Source organism: Melopsittacus undulatus, chromosome 28 (genome assembly GCF_012275295.1).
Source record: "Melopsittacus undulatus isolate bMelUnd1 chromosome 28, bMelUnd1.mat.Z, whole genome shotgun sequence".
NCBI lineage: Eukaryota > Metazoa > Chordata > Aves > Psittaciformes > Psittaculidae > Melopsittacus > Melopsittacus undulatus.
In genome coordinates this window covers 288,493-306,187 of record NC_047554.1, presented here as the reverse complement: position 1 = coordinate 306,187, position 17,695 = coordinate 288,493, and the positions used below count along the sequence as shown (strand labels likewise).

Here is a 17,695-nt window from a genome sequence, read left to right as displayed (position 1 = left end):
AACCCCAAAACCACCCCAAACCCATCCCAAAACCATCACAAACCCATCTCCATCACCCTAAAACCACCCCACAACCATCTCCATCACCCCAAAAAGACCCCAAAACCACCCCAAAATGAGCCCAAAAAGACCCCAAAACCACTCAAACCCACCCCAAACCCCATCCCCATCACCCCAATCCCATCCCATCCCCATCACCCCAACCCCATCCCATCCCCATCACCCCAAGAAGACCCCAAAACCACCCCAAAATGAGCCCAAAATGACCCCAAAACCACTCAAAACCACCCCAAACCCCATCCCCATCACCCCAACCCCATCCCCATCCCATCCCCATCACCCCAAAACCACCCCAAAACCACCCAAAATGAACCCAAAAAGACCCCAAAACCACTCAAAACCACCCCAATCCCATTCCCCCCCCATTCCCCCCCCATTCCCACCCCATTCCCACCCCATTCCCATTCCCACCCCATTCCCACCTGGATCTTGAGCAGGCGGCTGCTGTAGGACCGGAAATAGGACAGGTAGATCTTACCCACGGTGTCCACATACTGATCCCGAAGCTCCTGTGCCACCGACCGCTCGTGGCCCAGTAGGAACCGGTAACAGAACCTGACCATAGGGATGGGAATGGGAATGGGATGGGGATGATCCCATTGGATTCACTATGGGATAACCACAACCCAGTAAGAACCGGTAACAGAACCTGTACGTAGGGATGGGAATGGGATGGGGATGGGATGATCCCATTGGATTCACTATGGGATAACCACCCCCACTGCAGGAACCGGTAACAGAACCTGTGTATAGGAATGGGAATGGGATGGGATGATCCCATTGGATCCGCTATGGGATAACCACAACCCAGTAGGAACCGGTAACAGAACCTGTATGTAGGGATGGGAATGGGAATGGGGATGGGAATGGGATGGGGATGATCCCATTGGATCCACTATGGGATAACCACAACCCAGTAGGAACTGGTAACAGAACCTGTCCATAGGGAATGGGATGGGAATGGGATGGGGATGGGAATGGAGATGGGGATGGAAAAGGGATGGGAATGGGAATGGGGATGGGATGGGGATGGGAACGGGGATGGGATGGGAATGGGAAAGGGAATGGGATGGGAATGGGATGATCCCATTGGATCCACTATGGATAACCAACCCCATAGTGGAACCAACTGACTCGCTATGGGACTGGTTATCTGATCCCAGTAACAGAACCTGTCCGTAGGGAATGGGATGGGAATGGGATGGGAATGGGGATGGGATGGGAATGGGATGGGAATGGAGATGGGATGATCCCATTGGATCCACTATGGGATAACCACAACCCAGTAAGAACCGGTAACAGAACCTGTCCATAGGGATGGGAATGGGAATGGGAATAGGATGATCCCATTGGATCCGCTATGGGATAACCACCACCTGCTCGTAGCCCAGTAAGAACCGGTAACAGAACCTGTGCATAGGGAATGGGATGGGAATGGGGATGGGGATGGAGATGGGTCGATCCCATATCCATGTATCCCATGGGATACCTGTACTTGAGCAGTGCATCCTGTGGGATCTGGTAGTTGGTCATGGGCTTGCGGAAGGAGAAGATCTTCTGTAGGATGAACTCGCGGATCTTGGTCACTGCCTATGGGGGGAAACAGGTTTGGGGTCTTATGGGGCTATGAAGTCCTATGGGTCTCTATGGATCTCTATGGGTCTCTATGGGTCTCTATGTGTCTCTATGGGTCTCTATGGGTCTCTATGGGTCTCTATGGGTCTCTATGGGTCTCTATGGGTCTCTATGGGTCTCTATGGTCTCTATGGTCTCTATGATCTCTATGGTCTCTATGTGTCTCTATGGTCTCTATGTGTCTCTATGGGTCTCTATGGGTCTCTATGGGTCTCTATGGGTCTCTATGTGTCTCTATGGTCTCTATGGGTCCCTATGGGTCTCTATGTGTCTCTATGGTCTCTATGGGTCTCTATGGGTCTCTATGTGTCTCTATGGGTCTCTATGTGTCTCTATGGGTCTCTATGGGTCGCTATGGGTCTCTATGGGTCGCTATGGGTCTGACCTTGATGCGGAGCCTGTCGAGCACGTGCTGGACGTCAGCACAGGCCAGTGTATCCCGGAACGTTATGGGTCTCTATGGGTCTCTATGGGTCTCTATGGGTCTCTATGGGTCTCTATGTGTCTCTATGGGTCTCTATGGGTCTCTATGTGTCTCTATGGGTCTCTATGGGTCGCTATGGGTCTGACCTTGATGCGCAGCCTGTCGAGCACGTGCTGGACGTCAGCACAGGCCAGTGTATCCCGGAACGTTATGGGTCTGCTATGGATGCTATGGGTCTCTATGGGTCTCTATGGGTCTCTATGGGTCGCTATGGGTCTGACCTTGATGCGGAGCCTGTCTAGGACATGCTGGACGTCGGCACAGGCCAGTGTATCCCGGAACGTTTGCTCCTTCACTGCTCCCAGTTTCCCATCCAGCTCCCGCAGCTGCTCCAGGAATTCCGGCTCCGGTACTGGGGCTTCCAGTATGGTGCTGGGGGGGAGGGGAGGGTTGGGATGGGGTCTGGGTATGGGGGGGGGAGGGGAGGGGTATCCCATCCCATGGATGCATCCTATGGCATTCCCATGGATCCATCCTATAGGATCCATCCCATAGGATCCATCCCATAGGATCCACAGCATCCCCATAGGATCCACCCCATTGGATCCATAGCATTCCCATTGGCTCCATGGCATTCCCATTGGCTCCATGGCATTCCCATAGGATCCATCCCATAGGATCCATCCCACAGCATTCCCATTGGATCCATCCCATAGGATCCACAGCATTCCCATAGGATCCATCCCATGGATCCATCCCACAGCATTCCCATAAGATCCATCCCATAGGATCCATCCCATTGGATCCATCCCATAGGATCCATCCCATAGGATCCATCCCACAGCATTCCCATTGGATCCATCCCATAGGATCCATGGCATTCCCATGGATCCATCCCATCCCATCCCATAGGATCCATCCCACGTAATTCCTATAGGATCCATCCCACAGCATTCCCATAGCATCCATCCCATAGGATCCATCCCATCCCATCCCACAGGCTCCACCCCCTGCGCTCCCATTGGCCGGCAGCAGTCACCTGATCATGGCCGAGGGCACCACCAGCTCCTCCAGCAGCTGCCCCAGGTGCCATTGGCTCCATGGCATTCCCATAGGATCCATCCCATAGGACCCATCCCACAGCATTCCCATAGGATCCATCCCATAGGATCCATCCCATCCCATAGGATCCATCCCATCCCATCCCATAGGCTCCCTCCCATTGGCTCCCTCCCATAGGCTCCACCCCCTGCGCTCCCATTGGCCACAGGCTCCACCCCCTGCGCTCCCATTGGCCATAGGCTCCACCCCCTGCGCTCCCATTGGCTGCCTGCAGTCACCTGATCATGGCCGAGGGCACCACCAGCTCCTCCATCAGCTGCCCCAGGTGCCATTGGCTCCATGGCATTCCCATTGGATCCATCCCATAGGATCCATCCCATAGGATCCATCCCATCCCATCCCATAGGCTCCATCCCATAGGATGCATCCCACAGCATTCCCATTGGATCCATGGCATTCCCATAGGATCCATCCCATAGGATCCATCCCACAGCATTCCCATAGGATCCATCCCATAGGATCCATCCCATAGGCTCCACCCCCAGCGCTCCCATTGGCCATAGGCTCCACCCCCTGCGCTCCCATTGGCTGTGGGTGGTCACCTGATCATGGCCGAGGGCACCACCAGCTCCTCCAGCAGCTGCCCCAGGTGCCTGCGCAGACGACGTCTGTTCCGGAGCCTGAGGCTCAGAGCTCCTGACTGGTCCTGGAGGCTGCGGATCTGCAGGGTCAGGGTGCTCAGGTGCAGCTGGAACGAGCCCAGCATCTGCTCCATGCGCTATGGGGATCAATAGGGATCAATGGGGATCAATAGGGATCAATAACAGTCAATGGGATCAATGGGTGTCAATGGGTGCCTCCGGATCTGCAGGGTCAGGGTGCTCAGGTGCAGCTGGAACGAGCCCAGCATCTGCTCCATGCGCTATGGGGATCAATACAGATCAATACCGATCAATAACAGTCAATGGGACCAATAGGAGTCAATAGCGATCAATAACAGTCAATGGGATCAATAGGAACCAATAGCGATCAATAACAGTCAATGGGTGTCAATGGAGGTCAATGGGTGTCAATGGGTGCCTCCGGATCTGCAGGGTCAGGGTGCTCAGGTGCAGCTGGAAGGACCCCAGCATCTGCTCCATGCGCTATGGGGGCAATAGGGATCAATAGGGATCAATACGGATCAATAGGGATCAATAACAGTCAATGGGTGTCAATGGGGGTCAATGGGTGTCAATGGGTGTCAATGGAGGTCAATGGGTGCCTCCGGATCTGCAGGGTCAGGGTGCTCAGGTGCAGCTGGAACGAGCCCAGCATCTGCTCCATGCGCTGGGGGATCAATACAGATCAATACCGATCAATAGCGATCAATAACAGTCAATGGGTGCCTCCGGATCTGCAGGGTCAGGGTGCTCAGGTGCAGCTGGAAGGAACCCAGCATCTGCTCCATGCGCTAGAGAGATCAATAGTGATCAATAACAGTCAATGGGATCAATGGAGGTCAATGGGTGTCAATGGGTGTCAATGGGTGTCAATGGGTGTCAATGGGTGTCAATGGGTGTCAATGGGGATCAATGGGTGTCAATGGGTGTCAATGGGTGTCAATGGGTGTCAATGGGTGTCAATGGGTGCCTCCGGATCTGCAGGGTCAGGGTGCTCAGGTGCAGCTGGAACGAGCCCAGCATCTGCTCCATGCACTATGGGGGCAATAGGGAGCAATAGGGATCAATAGGGATCAATAACAGTCAATGGGATCAATAAGAACCAATACAGATCAATAATGATCAATAGAGATCAATAGCATTCAATAACGATCAATAGGATCAATAGCGATCAACAGAATCACTAAGAATCAATAGCGATCAATAACAGTCAATGGGACCAATAGCGATCAATAACAGTCAATAGGGATCAATAGCAATCAATAACAGTAAATGGGGATCAATGGGTGTCAATGGAGGTCAATGGGTGTCAATGGGGATCAATGGGTGTCAATGGGTGCCTCCGGATCTGCAGGGTCAGGGTGCTCAGGTGCAGCTGGAACGAGCCCAGCATCTGCTCCATGCGCTAGAGAGATCAATAGGGGTCAATACTGATCAATAGGGATCAATAGCGATCAATAACAGTCAATGAGATCAACAGGAACCAATAACGATCAATAACAGTCAATGGGAATAATAGGAGTCAATAGTGATCAATAACAGTCAATGGGATCAATAGCGATCAATAACAGTCAATGGAATCAATAGGAGTCAATAGCGATCAATAACAGTCAATGGGATCAATAGCGATCAATAACAGTCAATGGGATCAATAGGAACCAATAGCAGTCAATAACAGTCAATGGGATCAATAGGAGTCAATAGCGATCAATAACAGTCAATGGGACCAACAGCAATCAATTAACAGTCAATGGGATCAATAGCGATCAATAACAGTCAATGGGGATCAATGGGTGTCAATGGGTGTCAATGGGTGCCTCCGGATCTGCAGGGTCAGGGTGCTCAGGTGCAGCTGGAACGAGCCCAGCATCTGCTCCATGCGCTATGGGATCAATAGAGATCAATGGGGATCAATAGAAGTCAATACAGATCAATAAGGATCAATAGCAATCAATAACAGTCAATGGGATCAATAGGAACCAATAGCGATCAATAACAGCCAATGGGACTAATAGGAGTCAATAGCGATCAATAACAGTCAATGGGATCAATAGTGATCAATAACAGTCAATGGGTGTCAATGGGTGTCAATGGGTGCCTCCGGATCTGCAGGGTCAGGGTGCTCAGGTGCAGCTGGAAGGAACCCAGCATCTGCTCCATGCGCTATGGGGATCAATAGGGATCAATGGGGATCAATACGGATCGATACCGATCAATAGTGATCAATAACAGTCAATGGGATCAATGGGTGTCAATGGGTGCCTCCGGATCTGCAGGGTCAGGGTGCTCAGGTGCAGCTGGAACGAGCCCAGCATCTGCTCCATGCGCTGGGGGAGCAATACAGATCAATACCGATCAATAGGGATCAATAGCGATCAATAACAGTCAATGGGTGTCAATGGGTGTCTCTGGATCTGCAGGGTCAGGGTGCTCAGGTGCAGCTGGAAGGACCCCAGCATCTGCTCCATGCGCTAGATAGGAGCAATAGGGATCAATACCGATCAATAGAGAGCAATAGAAATCAATAGGGATCAATAAGGATCAATAACAGTCAATGGGATCAATAGGAACCAATAGCAATCAATAACAGTCAATGGGACCAATAGGAGTCAATAGTGATCAATAACAGTCAGTGGGATCAATAGCGAGCAATAACAGTCAATGGGATCAATAGCGATCAATAACAGTCAATGGGATCAATATCGGTCAACAGCAGTCAATGGGATCAATAGGAACCAATAGCAATCAATAACAGTCAATGGGATCAATATCAGTCAACAACAATCAATGGGATCAATAGGAACCAATAGCGATCAATAACAGTCAATGGGATCAATAGCGATCAATAACAGTCAATGGGATCAATAGCGATCAATAACAGTCAATGGGATCAATAGCGATCAATAACAGTCAATGGGGGTCAATGGGTGTCAATGGGTGCCTCTGGATCTGCAGGGTCAGGGTGCTCAGGTGCAGCTGGAAGGAACCCAGCATCTGCTCCATGCGCTAGATAGGAGCAATACAGATCAATACCGATCAATAGGGATCAATATAGAACAATAGAAATCAATAGCGATCAATAACAGTCAATGGGATCAATAAGGATCAATAGGGATCAATAGTGATCAATAACAATCAAAAGAATCAATAGCAATCAATAGGGATCAATAGCAATCAATATCAATCAATAGGATCAATAGTGATCAATACCAATCAATACCAATCAACAGGACCAATAGCAATCAATAGTGATCAATACGGTCAATAGGAATCAATAGCGATCAATAGCAATCAATTGGGATCAATAGCGATCAATGGAATCAATAGCAATCAATAGCGATCAATAGCGATCAATGGGATCAATAGGGATCAATAGCGATCAATAGCAATCAATAGGATCAATAGGGATCAATGGGGATCTATGGGTGTCAATGGGGATCAATGGGTATCAATGAGGATCAATGGGTATCAATGGGTGTCAATGGCGTCAATGGGGATCAATGGGTGTCAATGGGTGTCAATGGGTGTCAATGGGTGTCAATGGGTGCCTCTGGATCTGCAGGGTCAAGGTGCTCAGGTGCAGCTGGAACGAGCCCAGCATCTGCTCCATGCGCTAGATAGGAGCAATAAGGATCAATGGGGATCAATAGGGATCAGTAAGCATCAATAGTGATCAATAGCAATCAATAGGATTAAGAGAAACCAATAGGGATCAATAGCGATCAATAGGAATCAATGGGTGTCAATGGGTGTCAATGGATATCAATGGGTATCAATGGGTATCAATGGGTGTCAATAGGGTCAATGCGGATCAATGGGTGTCAATGGGGATCAATGGGTATCAATGGGTGTCAATGGGTGTCAATGGGTACCAATGGGTGTCAATGGATATCAACGTGTACTAATGTGTACCAACAGGTGTCAATGAGTAATGAGTACCAATGGGTCGAAACGGGTATCAATGGGTACCAACAGGTATCAATAGTTATCAATAGGCATCAATGGTTATCAATGGGCACTAATAGGTATCAATGGTTATCAATATGTATCAATAGTTATCAATAAGTACCAATGGCTATCAATACATATCAATAGTTATCAATGAGTGTCAAGAGTTATCAATGGGTGTCAATGGTTATCAATGGTGATCAATGGGTGTCAATGGTGATCAATGGGTGTCAATGGTCATCAATGGGTGTCAATGGTCATCAATGGGTGTCAATGGTCATCAATGGGTGTCAATGGTTATCAATAGTGATCAATGGGTGTCAATGGTCATCAATGGGTATCAATGGTCATCAATGGGTGTCAATGGTCATCAATGGGTGTCAATGGTCATCAATGGTGATCAATGGTTATCAATGGGTGTCAATGGCTATCAATGGTGATCAATGGTTATCAATGGTGATCAATGGGCACCCTCACCTCCAGGATGGTGTCACAGGCTGTGATCTGGTTGTGCAGAGCTGCAATGTTCTCACTCTCTTTGATGTCCACCATGGAGTTAAGGGGCGATGGGGGCGTGTGGGGCAGCTATGGGGCAGCTGTGGGGCAGGTGTGGGGCAGCCATGGGGCAGCTATGGGGCAGCTGTGGGGCAGCCATGGGGCAGCTATGGGGCAGCTGTGGGGCAGCTATGGGGCACTAAGGGGACAGCCATGGGGCAGCTACGGGGCACTAAGAGGACACCCATGGGGCAGCCATGGGGCAGCTATGGGGCAGCCATGGGGCAGCTATGGGGCAGCCATGGGGCAGCTATGGGGCTTCTATGGGGCAGCCATGGGGCAGCTATGGGGCAGCCGTGGGGCAGCTATGGGGCAGCCATGGGGCAGCCATGGGGCACTAAGGGGGCAGCTATGGGGCAGCTATGGGGCAGCCATGGGGCAGCTATGGGGCAGCCATGGGGCAGCCATGGGGCAGCTATGGGGCAGCTATGGGGCAGCCATGGGGCACTAAGGGGGCAGCTATGGGGCAGCTATGGGGCAGCCATGGGGCACTAAGGGGGCACCTATGGGACACGAATGGGGCAGCCATGGGGCACTAAGGGGGGACTAAGGGGGCACTAAGAGGGCAGCCATGGGGCAGCCATAGGGCACTAAGGGGGCAGCTATGGGGCACTAAGGGGGCAGCTATGGGGCAGCCATGGGGCACTAAGAGGGCACCTATGGGGCACTAAGGGGGCACTAAGGGGGCAGCAATGGAGCAGCCATGGGCAGCTATGGGGCAGCCATGGGGCACTAAGGGGACACCCATGGGGCAGCTATGGGGCAGCTATGGGGCAGCTATGGGGCACTAAGGGTGCACCTATGGGGCAGCTATGGGGCAGCCATGGGGCAGCTATGGGGCAGCTATGGGGCAGCTATGGGGCAGCTATGGGGCAGCTATGGGGCAGCCATGCAAGGATACAGTCACGGATAGAGGCTCGTTCCACCTCCTGCAGCTCCAGCTCCACCTGCTTGGAATACTGGCGCAGATCCACACCCTGGGGGGAGAGTGTGGGGCTGGGGAGGCGCTATGGGGCTGGGGAGACGCTATGGGGCTGGGGAGGTGCTATGGGGCTGGGCTATGGGGCTGGGGAGGTGCTATGGGGCTGAGAATAGGTTATGGATATAGAGAAGAATGCTATGGGGCTGAGGATGGGCTATGGGGCTGGGCTATGGATATAGGGAGGGATGCTATGGGGCTGGGAAGGTGCTATGGGGCTTGGGGAGGTGCTGTGGGGCTGGGGATGGGCTATGGGGCTTGGACCATGCTATGGGGCTAAGGCTGTACTATGGACCTGGGGCCATTCGATGGGGCTGAGGCCATGCTACGGGGCTGGGACCATGCTATGGGGCTGGGGAGGTGCTATGGGGCTGGGCTATGGGGCTGGGGCCATGCTATGGGGCTGGAGTCATGCTATGGGGCTGGGCTATGGGGCTGAGGCTGTGCTATGGGGCTGAGGCCATGCTATGGGGCTAGGGCTGTGCTATGGGGCTGAGACCGTGCTATGGGGCTGTGCTATGGGGCTGTGCTATGGGGCTGGGCTATGGGGCAGGGCTATGGGGCAGGGCTATGGGGCACTCACACTCTTGAGGGCCTCCTGCACCAGAGCATCCTCCAAGTTGGCCTGGATGTGAACTGTGGGGGGGGGACAGGTTTGGGGGTGACACTGGGAGGGCAGCCCCACATCACCCCCCAACTGCTCCTCTGCCCCCCAACTGCTCCTCTGCCCCACACAATATGGCCCCTGCCCCCCTTTTCCCCTCCATAATGTGACCCCCCCAGCCCCATAGCATCCCCTCCATCCCCATAACCTATCCCCAACCCCATATCCTTATCACTCTAACCCCATACCATCTGTCCCCATACCCTATCCCCACCCTATAGTACATCCCCAGCCCCAGAGCACATCCTCAGCCTCACAGCATCCCTCTCTATACCCATACCCTATCCCCACCCCATAGCCCATCCCCAGCCCCATAGCCCTGCCCCACACCCCATAGCCCAGCCCCATAACCCCTCCCAGCCCCATAGCCCCTCCCAAGTCCCATAACCCCTCCCCCAGCCCCATACCCCCCCACACCCTCACCCCATAGCCCCTCCCCCTCCCCATAGCCCCTCCCCACCCAGCCCCACAGCCCTATCGCCCCTCCCTCACCATCCACATCCTCCAGCCCCATAGCCCAGCCCCACAGCCCCTCCCCAGCCCCATAACCTATCCCCTGCCCCATAGCTCCTCCCCAGCCCCAGCCCCATAGCCCTGCCCCATAGCCCCTCCCCCCCCAGCCCCCCATCCCCTCCCCCACCATCCACATCCTCCAGCACCAGCTCCTCCCGTTCAGGATCAGTTGGTTCCGAGTCCTGCTCCTATGGCACAAACTGGATCAACCCCTGCCCCTCCCCCACCCCCTGCCTCTTCTCCCCTCCCCCCTTTCCCCTCCCCCTCCGCCCAACCCCTCCCCCACACCCCCTTCCCCTCCCCCGTTATCCCTCCAGCCCCATAGCATCCCTCCCTATACCCATAACCTATCCCCTGCCCCATAGCACCCCCCCAACCCCATACCGTTATACCCCAGCCCCATAGCGTCCCTCCCTATACCAATACCCTATCCCCAGCCCCATAACCCATCCCCATAGCATCCCTCCCTATACCAATACTCTATCCCCAGCCCCATAACCCATCCTCATAGCATCCCTCCCTATATCCATACCCTATTCCCTGCCCCATAGCAACCCTCCATATACCCCTACGCTATTCCCAGCCCCATAGCCCCTCCCCAGCCCCATAGCCCCCCCTCAGCCCCATAGCAACCCTCCCTATACCCATACCCTATCCCCAGCCCCATAGCCCATCGCCTGCCCCATAGCAACCCTCCCTATACCCATACCCTATACCCTGCCCCATAGCCCCCCCCAGCCCCATAGCCCATCCCCAGCCCCATAGCCCCATCCCCTGCCCCATAGCCCCTCCCCTGCCCCATAGCATCCCTCCCTATACCCATACCCTATCCCCAGCCCCATAGCGCCCCCCAGCCCCATAGCCCATCCCCAGCCCCATAGCCCCCCCCTGCCCCACACCCCAGCCCCATAGATCCCCCCCTCCCCTTTCCCCCTCCCCCACCCCCCATTTGACCCCAATTTGACCCCATTTGACCCCATTTAACCCCATCCGTTCCCCCTTCGCCCCCCCTCAGACGCGGCCTCACCACAGCGGCCGCCATCTTGGACTCCTCCTCTTCCGCCCTCTATCGGGCGTCACTTCCGGTTTCCCCACCCCTTTACTTCCGGTTCCGTCGTCTTGTCGCCGCTCGGTGGACGCCATGGTAGGAGGGGAAGGGGATGGGGGGTTCATCCGGTGACATCCGGGTTATGGGGGCAGCGATGGCGGCGGGGATGGGGGGAACATGGAGGGGAGGGGGTGGGGAAGGAGGATGAGGGGAAATGGCGGCCGATGAGGGGCGGATGGAGGAGGGATGGCGGCCGATGAGGGGTAATGGTGGCGGATGAGGGTAATGGCGGCCGATGGAGGAAGGAGACTTCATCCGATGCCATCCGCGCTCGGGGGAGCCGCGATGGCGGCGGAGATGAAGGGGATGGAAAGATGATGGAGTGAGGAAGAAGCCTGAGGGGAAATGGCGGCGGATGAAGGGTGGATGGAGGAGGATGAGGGGTGGATGATGGTGGATGAGGAAAATGGCGGCCGATGGAGGAGGAAGGGGATGGGGGGTTCATCCGATGCCATCCGTGCTCGGGGGAGCCGCGATGGCGGCGGGGATGGAGGGGATGAGAAGGGGATGGGGCGAGGAAGAAGCCTGAGGGGAAATGGCGGCGGATGAGGGGAGGATGGAGGAGGATGAGGGGTGGATGGCGACGGATGAGGGTAATGGCGGCCGATGGAGGATGGAGACTTCATCCGATGCCATCCGCGCTCGGGGGAGCCACGATGGCGGCGGAGATGGAGGGAACATGGAGGGGATGGGGAGAGGGAGAAGGATGAGGGGAAATGGCGGCCGATGAGGGGCGGATGGAGCAGGGATGGGGTGAGGAAGAAGGATGAGGGGAAAATGGCGGCCGATGGATGGAGGAAGGGGAAGGAGACTCCATCCGATGCCATCCGGGTTATGGGGAGCAGCGATGGAGGCGGGGATGGAGGGGATGGAAAGAGGATGGAGTGAGGAAGAAGCCTGAGGGGAAATGGAGGCGGATGAGGGGCGGATGGAGGAGGATGGAGGCGGATAAGGGGTGGATGAGGGTAATGGCGGCCGATGGAGGAGGAAGGGGATGGAGACTCCATCCGATGCCATCCGGGTTATGGGGAGCCGCGATGGCGGCGGGGAGGGGGGGAACATGGAGGGGATGGGGTGAGGAAGGAGGAGGAGGGGAAATGGCGGCGGATGAGGGGCGGATGGAGGAGGATGAGGGGTAATGGAGGGGGATGAAGGGTAATGGAGGCCGATGAGGGAAAATGGCGGCCGATGAAGGAGAGATGGGGTGAGGGAGAAGCGTGAGGGGAAATGGCGGCTGTGGGGCTGGGGAAGTGCTATGGGGCTGGGGCCATTCTATGGGGCTGGGGCCATTCTATGGGGCTGGGGCCATTCTATGGGGCTGAGGCCATGCTATGGGGCTGAGGCCATGCTATGGAGCTGTGCTATGGGGCTGAGGCCATTCTATGGGGCTGAGGCCATGCTATGGAGCTGTGCTATGGGGCTGAGGCCATACTATGGGGCTTGGACTGTGCTATTGGGCTGGGCTATGTGGCTGAGGCTGTGCTATGGGGCTGGGGCCGGAATATGGGTTTGGGCTATGGGGCTGGGGCCATGCTATGGGGCTGAGGCCACGTTATGGGGCTGGGCTATGGGGCTGTGCTATGGGGCTGAGGCCATGCATATGGGGCTGAGGCCATGCTATGGGGCCGTGGCCGTGCTATGTGGCTGGGCTATGGGGCCGTGCTATGGGGCTGAGGCTGTTCTATGGGGCTTGGGCTGGGCTATGGGGCTGGAGCCGTTCTATGGGTCTGTGCTATGGGGCTGAGGTTCTGCTATGGGGCTGTGCTATGGGTCTGAGTCTGTGCTATTGGCCCCATTGCAGTCGTTGGTGATCCCAGAGAAGTTCCAGCACATTCTGCGGGTGCTCAACACCAACATCGACGGGCGCAGGAAGATTGCGTTTGCCATCACTGCCATCAAGGTGAGACCCACACTTGGGGGGCAGGACACACACTTGGGGGGCAGGACCCACACTTGGGGGGCGGGACCCACACTTGGGGGGCTGGGACTCACACTTGGGGGGCAGGGAGCCACACTTGGGGGGCAGGGATGTCCTATGGAGGACAGGGAGCCACTTATGGGGGACAGGGACCCCATTTGGGGGGGCAAGGACTCACACTTGGGGGGCTTGGAGCCACTTATGGGGGGCAGGGACCTACACTTGTGGGGCAGGAGCCGCACTTGGGGGGCAGTGATGTTCTGTTGGTGACAGGGACCCACACTTGGGGGACAGGGACCCACACTTGGGGGGCAGTGATGTCCTATGGGTGGCAGGGACCCCATTTGTGGGGCAGGGATCCACTTATGGGGGGCTGGGACCCACACTTGGGGGGCAGGGAGCCACTTATGGGGGGCAGTGATGTCCTATGGGTGACAGGGACCCCATTTGGTGGGCAAGGACCCACACTTGGGGGGCAGGAGCCACTTGGGGGATGGAGGGAAGGGGTTAATGGGGGTAATGGTGGCCTATGGGTGACAGGGAGCCACACTTGGGGGGCAGGGAGCCACACTTGGGGGGCAGGGAGCCACACTTGGGGGGCATTGGTGTCCTATGGGTGATAAGGACCCACGTTTGGGGGGGCAATGATGTCTTATGGGTGATAAGGACCTACACTTGGGGGGCAGGGAGCTGCACTTGGGGGGCAATGATGTTCTGTGTGTCACAGGGACCCCATTTGGGGGGCAGGACCCACATTTAGAGGGTAGGGAGCCATTTATGGGGGCAATGGTGGCCTATGGGTGACAAGGACCCCATGTGGTCACCTTATGGGTGCTCTGCTCCCTAATGGGTGATATGAATCTGTATAGGTGCTATGGTTTTCTATGGGTGCTATAACTCCCAATGGGTGCTGTAACGTTCAATGGGTGTTATGGTTTTTTATGGGTGCTATAACTTCCTATGGGTGCTGTGCGTTTCTATGGGTGTTACGGCTGTCTATGGGTGCTGTGCCCCCCATGGGTGCTATGAATCTCTATGGGTGCAATGGTTCTCTATGGGTTCTGTGCTCCAATGGGTGCCGTGCCTCCCTATGGGTGCTATGGCTCTCTATGGGTGCTATGGTTCCCCATGGGTGCTATGCCCACCCTATGGGTGGTCTAACCATGCTATGGGTGCTGTAATTCTCAATGGGTGCTATGGTTCTCTATGGGTGCTATGACTATGGGTGCTATGGTTCCCTATGTGTGCCGTGCCCCCATGGGTGCTATGGTTCCCTATGGGTGCTATGACTCTATGGGTGTTATGCCTCTCTATGAGTATTATGACTCTCTATGGATGCTATAGTTTTCAGTGGGTGCTATGTCTCTCTATGGGTGCTATGACTGTCTATGGGTGCTATGCCCCCCATGGGTGCTATAATTCCTAATGGGTGCTATAACTTCCTGTGGGTTCTATGATTCTCTATGGATGCTATAAGTTCTTATGGGTGCTATGCCCACCCTATGGGTGCCATGGGTCCCTATGGGTGCTATGGTACTCTATGGGTGCCATGGGTCCCTATGTATGCCATGCCCCCCATGGGTGCTATGACTCTATGGGTGCTATGGGTCCCTATGTGTGCTCACCCCATATGTGCCGTCCCCATACACAGGGTGTAGGTCGCCGCTATGCACACGTGGTTCTGCGCAAGGCAGACATTGACCTCACCAAGAGAGCAGGAGAGCTCACTGAGGATGAGGTCAGGCCTTTTGGGGGCATTCTGGGGGGTTTGGGGCATTTTGGGGGGATTTCAGTCAATTTGGGTTGATTTGGGTCCATTTTGGGGTGAATTTGGGGGGATTTGGGGCATTTTGGGGGTTTTGGGGCATTTACATTGATTTGGGTCCATTTTGGGTCATTTTGGGGTGATTTTGGGGGGGTTTGGGTCATTTGGGGGGGTTTGGGGCATTTTGGGGGTTTTCAGTCATTTTGGGGGATTTGGGGGCATTTGGATTGATTTGGGTCATTTTGGGGTGCTTTTGGGTCAATTTGGATGGTTTTTGGTCATTTTGGGGGGTTTGGTTCAATTTGGGTGGTTTTTGATCATTTTGGGGGGATTTGGGGCATTTTGGGTTATTTATTGCATTTTGGGAACTATATATGTCATTTTGTGTCTATCTCATTTTTGGGGCCATTTTTCTCATGTTTGGGGTTATAGATGTAATTTTGGGGCTATTTATCACATTTTGGGGGCTATATATATTATTTTGGGGTCATTTATCTCATTTTTGGGGCCACACACATCATTTTGGGGCCATTTATCCCATTTTTGGGGCTATTTATCCCAGTTTTGGGCCTATACACATCATTTTGGGGCCATTTATCCCATTTTTGGTGCCACAGATGTCATTTTGGTGCCATTTACCCCATTTTTGGGGCCACTTATCCCATTTTTGGTGCCACAGATGTCATTTTGGGGCCATTTACCCCATTTTTGGGGCCATTTATCCCATTTTTGGTGCCACAGATGTCATTTTGGGGCCATTTATCCCATTTTGGGGGCTATACATATCATTTTGGGCCTATTTACTCCATATTTGGTGCCATAGACGTCATTTTGGGGCCATTTGTCCCATTTTTGGGGCCACTTATCCCATTTTTGGGGCCATTCACCCCATATTTGGGCCATTTACCCGATTTTTGGGGCTATTTATCCCATTTTTGGTGCCACAGATATCATTTTGTGGCCATTTATCCCATTTTTGGTGTCACAGATGTCATTTTGGGGCCATTTATCCCATTTTTAGGGCCATCTGTCCCATTTTTGGGGCCATTTATCCCATTTTTGGTGCCACAGATGTCATTTTGGGGTCATTTATTCCATTTTTGGGACCACTTATCCCATTTTTTAGCCTATACACATCATTTTGGGGCCGTTTATCCCATTTTTGGGGCCATTTATCCCATTTTTGTGCCATAGGTAGAACGTGTCATCACCATCATGCAGAACCCTCGCCAGTACAAGATCCCTGATTGGTTCCTCAACAGACAGAAGGACGTCAAGGACGGCAAATACAGCCAAGTAATGGGGGGGGGATGGGACCCACACACCCCATAGGGACCCACAGCGCCCCCTAAGTGTGGGTCTGTGACCCCTAACCTCCGCTGTGCCCTTTGACCCCAGGTGTTGGCCAATGGGCTGGACAACAAACTGAGGGAGGACCTGGAGAGGCTCAAGAAGATCAGGGCCCATCGGGGGCTGCGGCACTTCTGGGGGTCAGTGGGGGGGTCATGGGGTCATTGGGGGGTCATTGGGGTATTTATGGGGGTCATTGGGGTATTTATGGGGGGCATGGGGGTATTTATGGGGGGCATGGGGGTGTTTAGAGGGGTGCTGGGGGCATTGGGGGGGTCATGGGGGCATTTAGAGGCATCCTTGGGGCATTTAGGGGGGTCTTGGGGGTATTTAGAGGGGTCATGGAGGCATTTAGGGGGGTCCTTGGGGCATTGGGGGGGTCATGGGGGTATTTAGAGGGGTCATGGGGGCATTTAGGGGGGTGCCTGGGGCATTTAGAGGGGTCCTTGGGGCATGGGAGGGGTGCTGGGGGTATTTAGGGGGAGGTCATAGGGGTATTTGGGGGGTCCTGGGGGCATTTAGAGGGGTCCTGGGGGTATTTAGAGGGGGTCCTGAGGGCATTTGGGGGGGTCTTGGGGGTATTTAGAGGGTTTCTTGGGGCATTTAGGGGGTCCTGGGGACATGGGGGGGTCCTTGGGGCATTTAGAGAGGTCTTGGGGGCATTAGGGGGGTGCTGGGGGCATCTGGGGGGGTCCTTGGGGTATTTGGGGGGGTGCTGGGGGTATTTAGAGGGGTATTGGGGTGTCCTGGGGGTATTTAGATGGGTCCTTGTGGCATTGGGGGGGTGCTGGGGGCATTGGGGGGGCACCAAGGTGTGTGTGGGGACAGCTTGGGAATGGCCTGAGGGGGACACAGAGAGGGTTTAAGGGGGACAATGGGACATGGGGGGGGTCCCTGCCCCATTGACCCCCCCATTGCTGATCCCCATTGCTCCCCATTGCCCCCAGGCTGCGGGTTCGGGGTCAGCACACCAAGACCACCGGGCGCCGAGGCCGAACTGTCGGTGTGTCCAAGAAGAAGTGAGGCAATAAAGAGACCCCCAAGACACGTGA

The 17,695-nt window shown here is 54.6% G+C and overlaps 2 protein-coding genes across 4 annotated transcripts in view; one reads left to right on the top strand and one right to left on the bottom strand.

The window, feature by feature from the left end:
• The window catches only part of VPS52 (VPS52 subunit of GARP complex), a 26,259-nt gene extending 14,698 nt beyond the window's left edge, over positions 1 to 11,561 (bottom strand). For 2 of the 3 annotated variants that reach the window (XM_034072454.1, XM_034072456.1), the window contains exons 1-9: positions 11,530 to 11,561; positions 10,630 to 10,690; positions 9,909 to 9,961; positions 9,248 to 9,323; positions 8,269 to 8,336; positions 3,784 to 3,959; positions 2,401 to 2,551; positions 1,550 to 1,650; positions 483 to 615 (exon numbers count right to left, since the gene is read on the bottom strand). In XM_034072454.1, the coding sequence (XP_033928345.1) occupies positions 483 to 615; positions 1,550 to 1,650; positions 2,401 to 2,551; positions 3,784 to 3,959; positions 8,269 to 8,336; positions 9,248 to 9,323; positions 9,909 to 9,961; positions 10,630 to 10,690; positions 11,530 to 11,544 (834 nt within the window). In that variant the 5' untranslated portion in view covers positions 11,545 to 11,561. Of the gene's footprint in view, positions 1 to 482; positions 616 to 1,549; positions 1,651 to 2,400; positions 2,552 to 3,783; positions 3,960 to 4,261; positions 4,327 to 8,268; positions 8,337 to 9,247; positions 9,324 to 9,908; positions 9,962 to 10,629; positions 10,691 to 11,529 lie in introns of all 3 variants that reach the window. The other variant, XM_034072455.1, reaches the window with a different exon arrangement.
• Positions 11,539 to 17,695, top strand: RPS18 (ribosomal protein S18). Its single transcript, XM_034072457.1, has 6 exons — positions 11,539 to 11,646; positions 13,412 to 13,510; positions 15,180 to 15,266; positions 16,488 to 16,589; positions 16,692 to 16,783; positions 17,591 to 17,695. Exons 1-6 carry the CDS (start codon positions 11,644 to 11,646, stop codon positions 17,664 to 17,666), a joined length of 459 nt encoding a protein of 152 aa, XP_033928348.1. The 5' UTR covers positions 11,539 to 11,643; the 3' UTR covers positions 17,667 to 17,695.

Bases quoted from the DNA above. Each gene is read 5' to 3' on its own strand.
- RPS18 (XM_034072457.1), top strand. The intron at 13,511-15,179 runs GTGAGACCCACA...CCCCATACACAG, and splicing joins TTGCCATCACTGCCATCAAG to GGTGTAGGTCGCCGCTATGC. The intron at 15,267-16,487 runs GTCAGGCCTTTT...TTTGTGCCATAG, and splicing joins GAGAGCTCACTGAGGATGAG to GTAGAACGTGTCATCACCAT.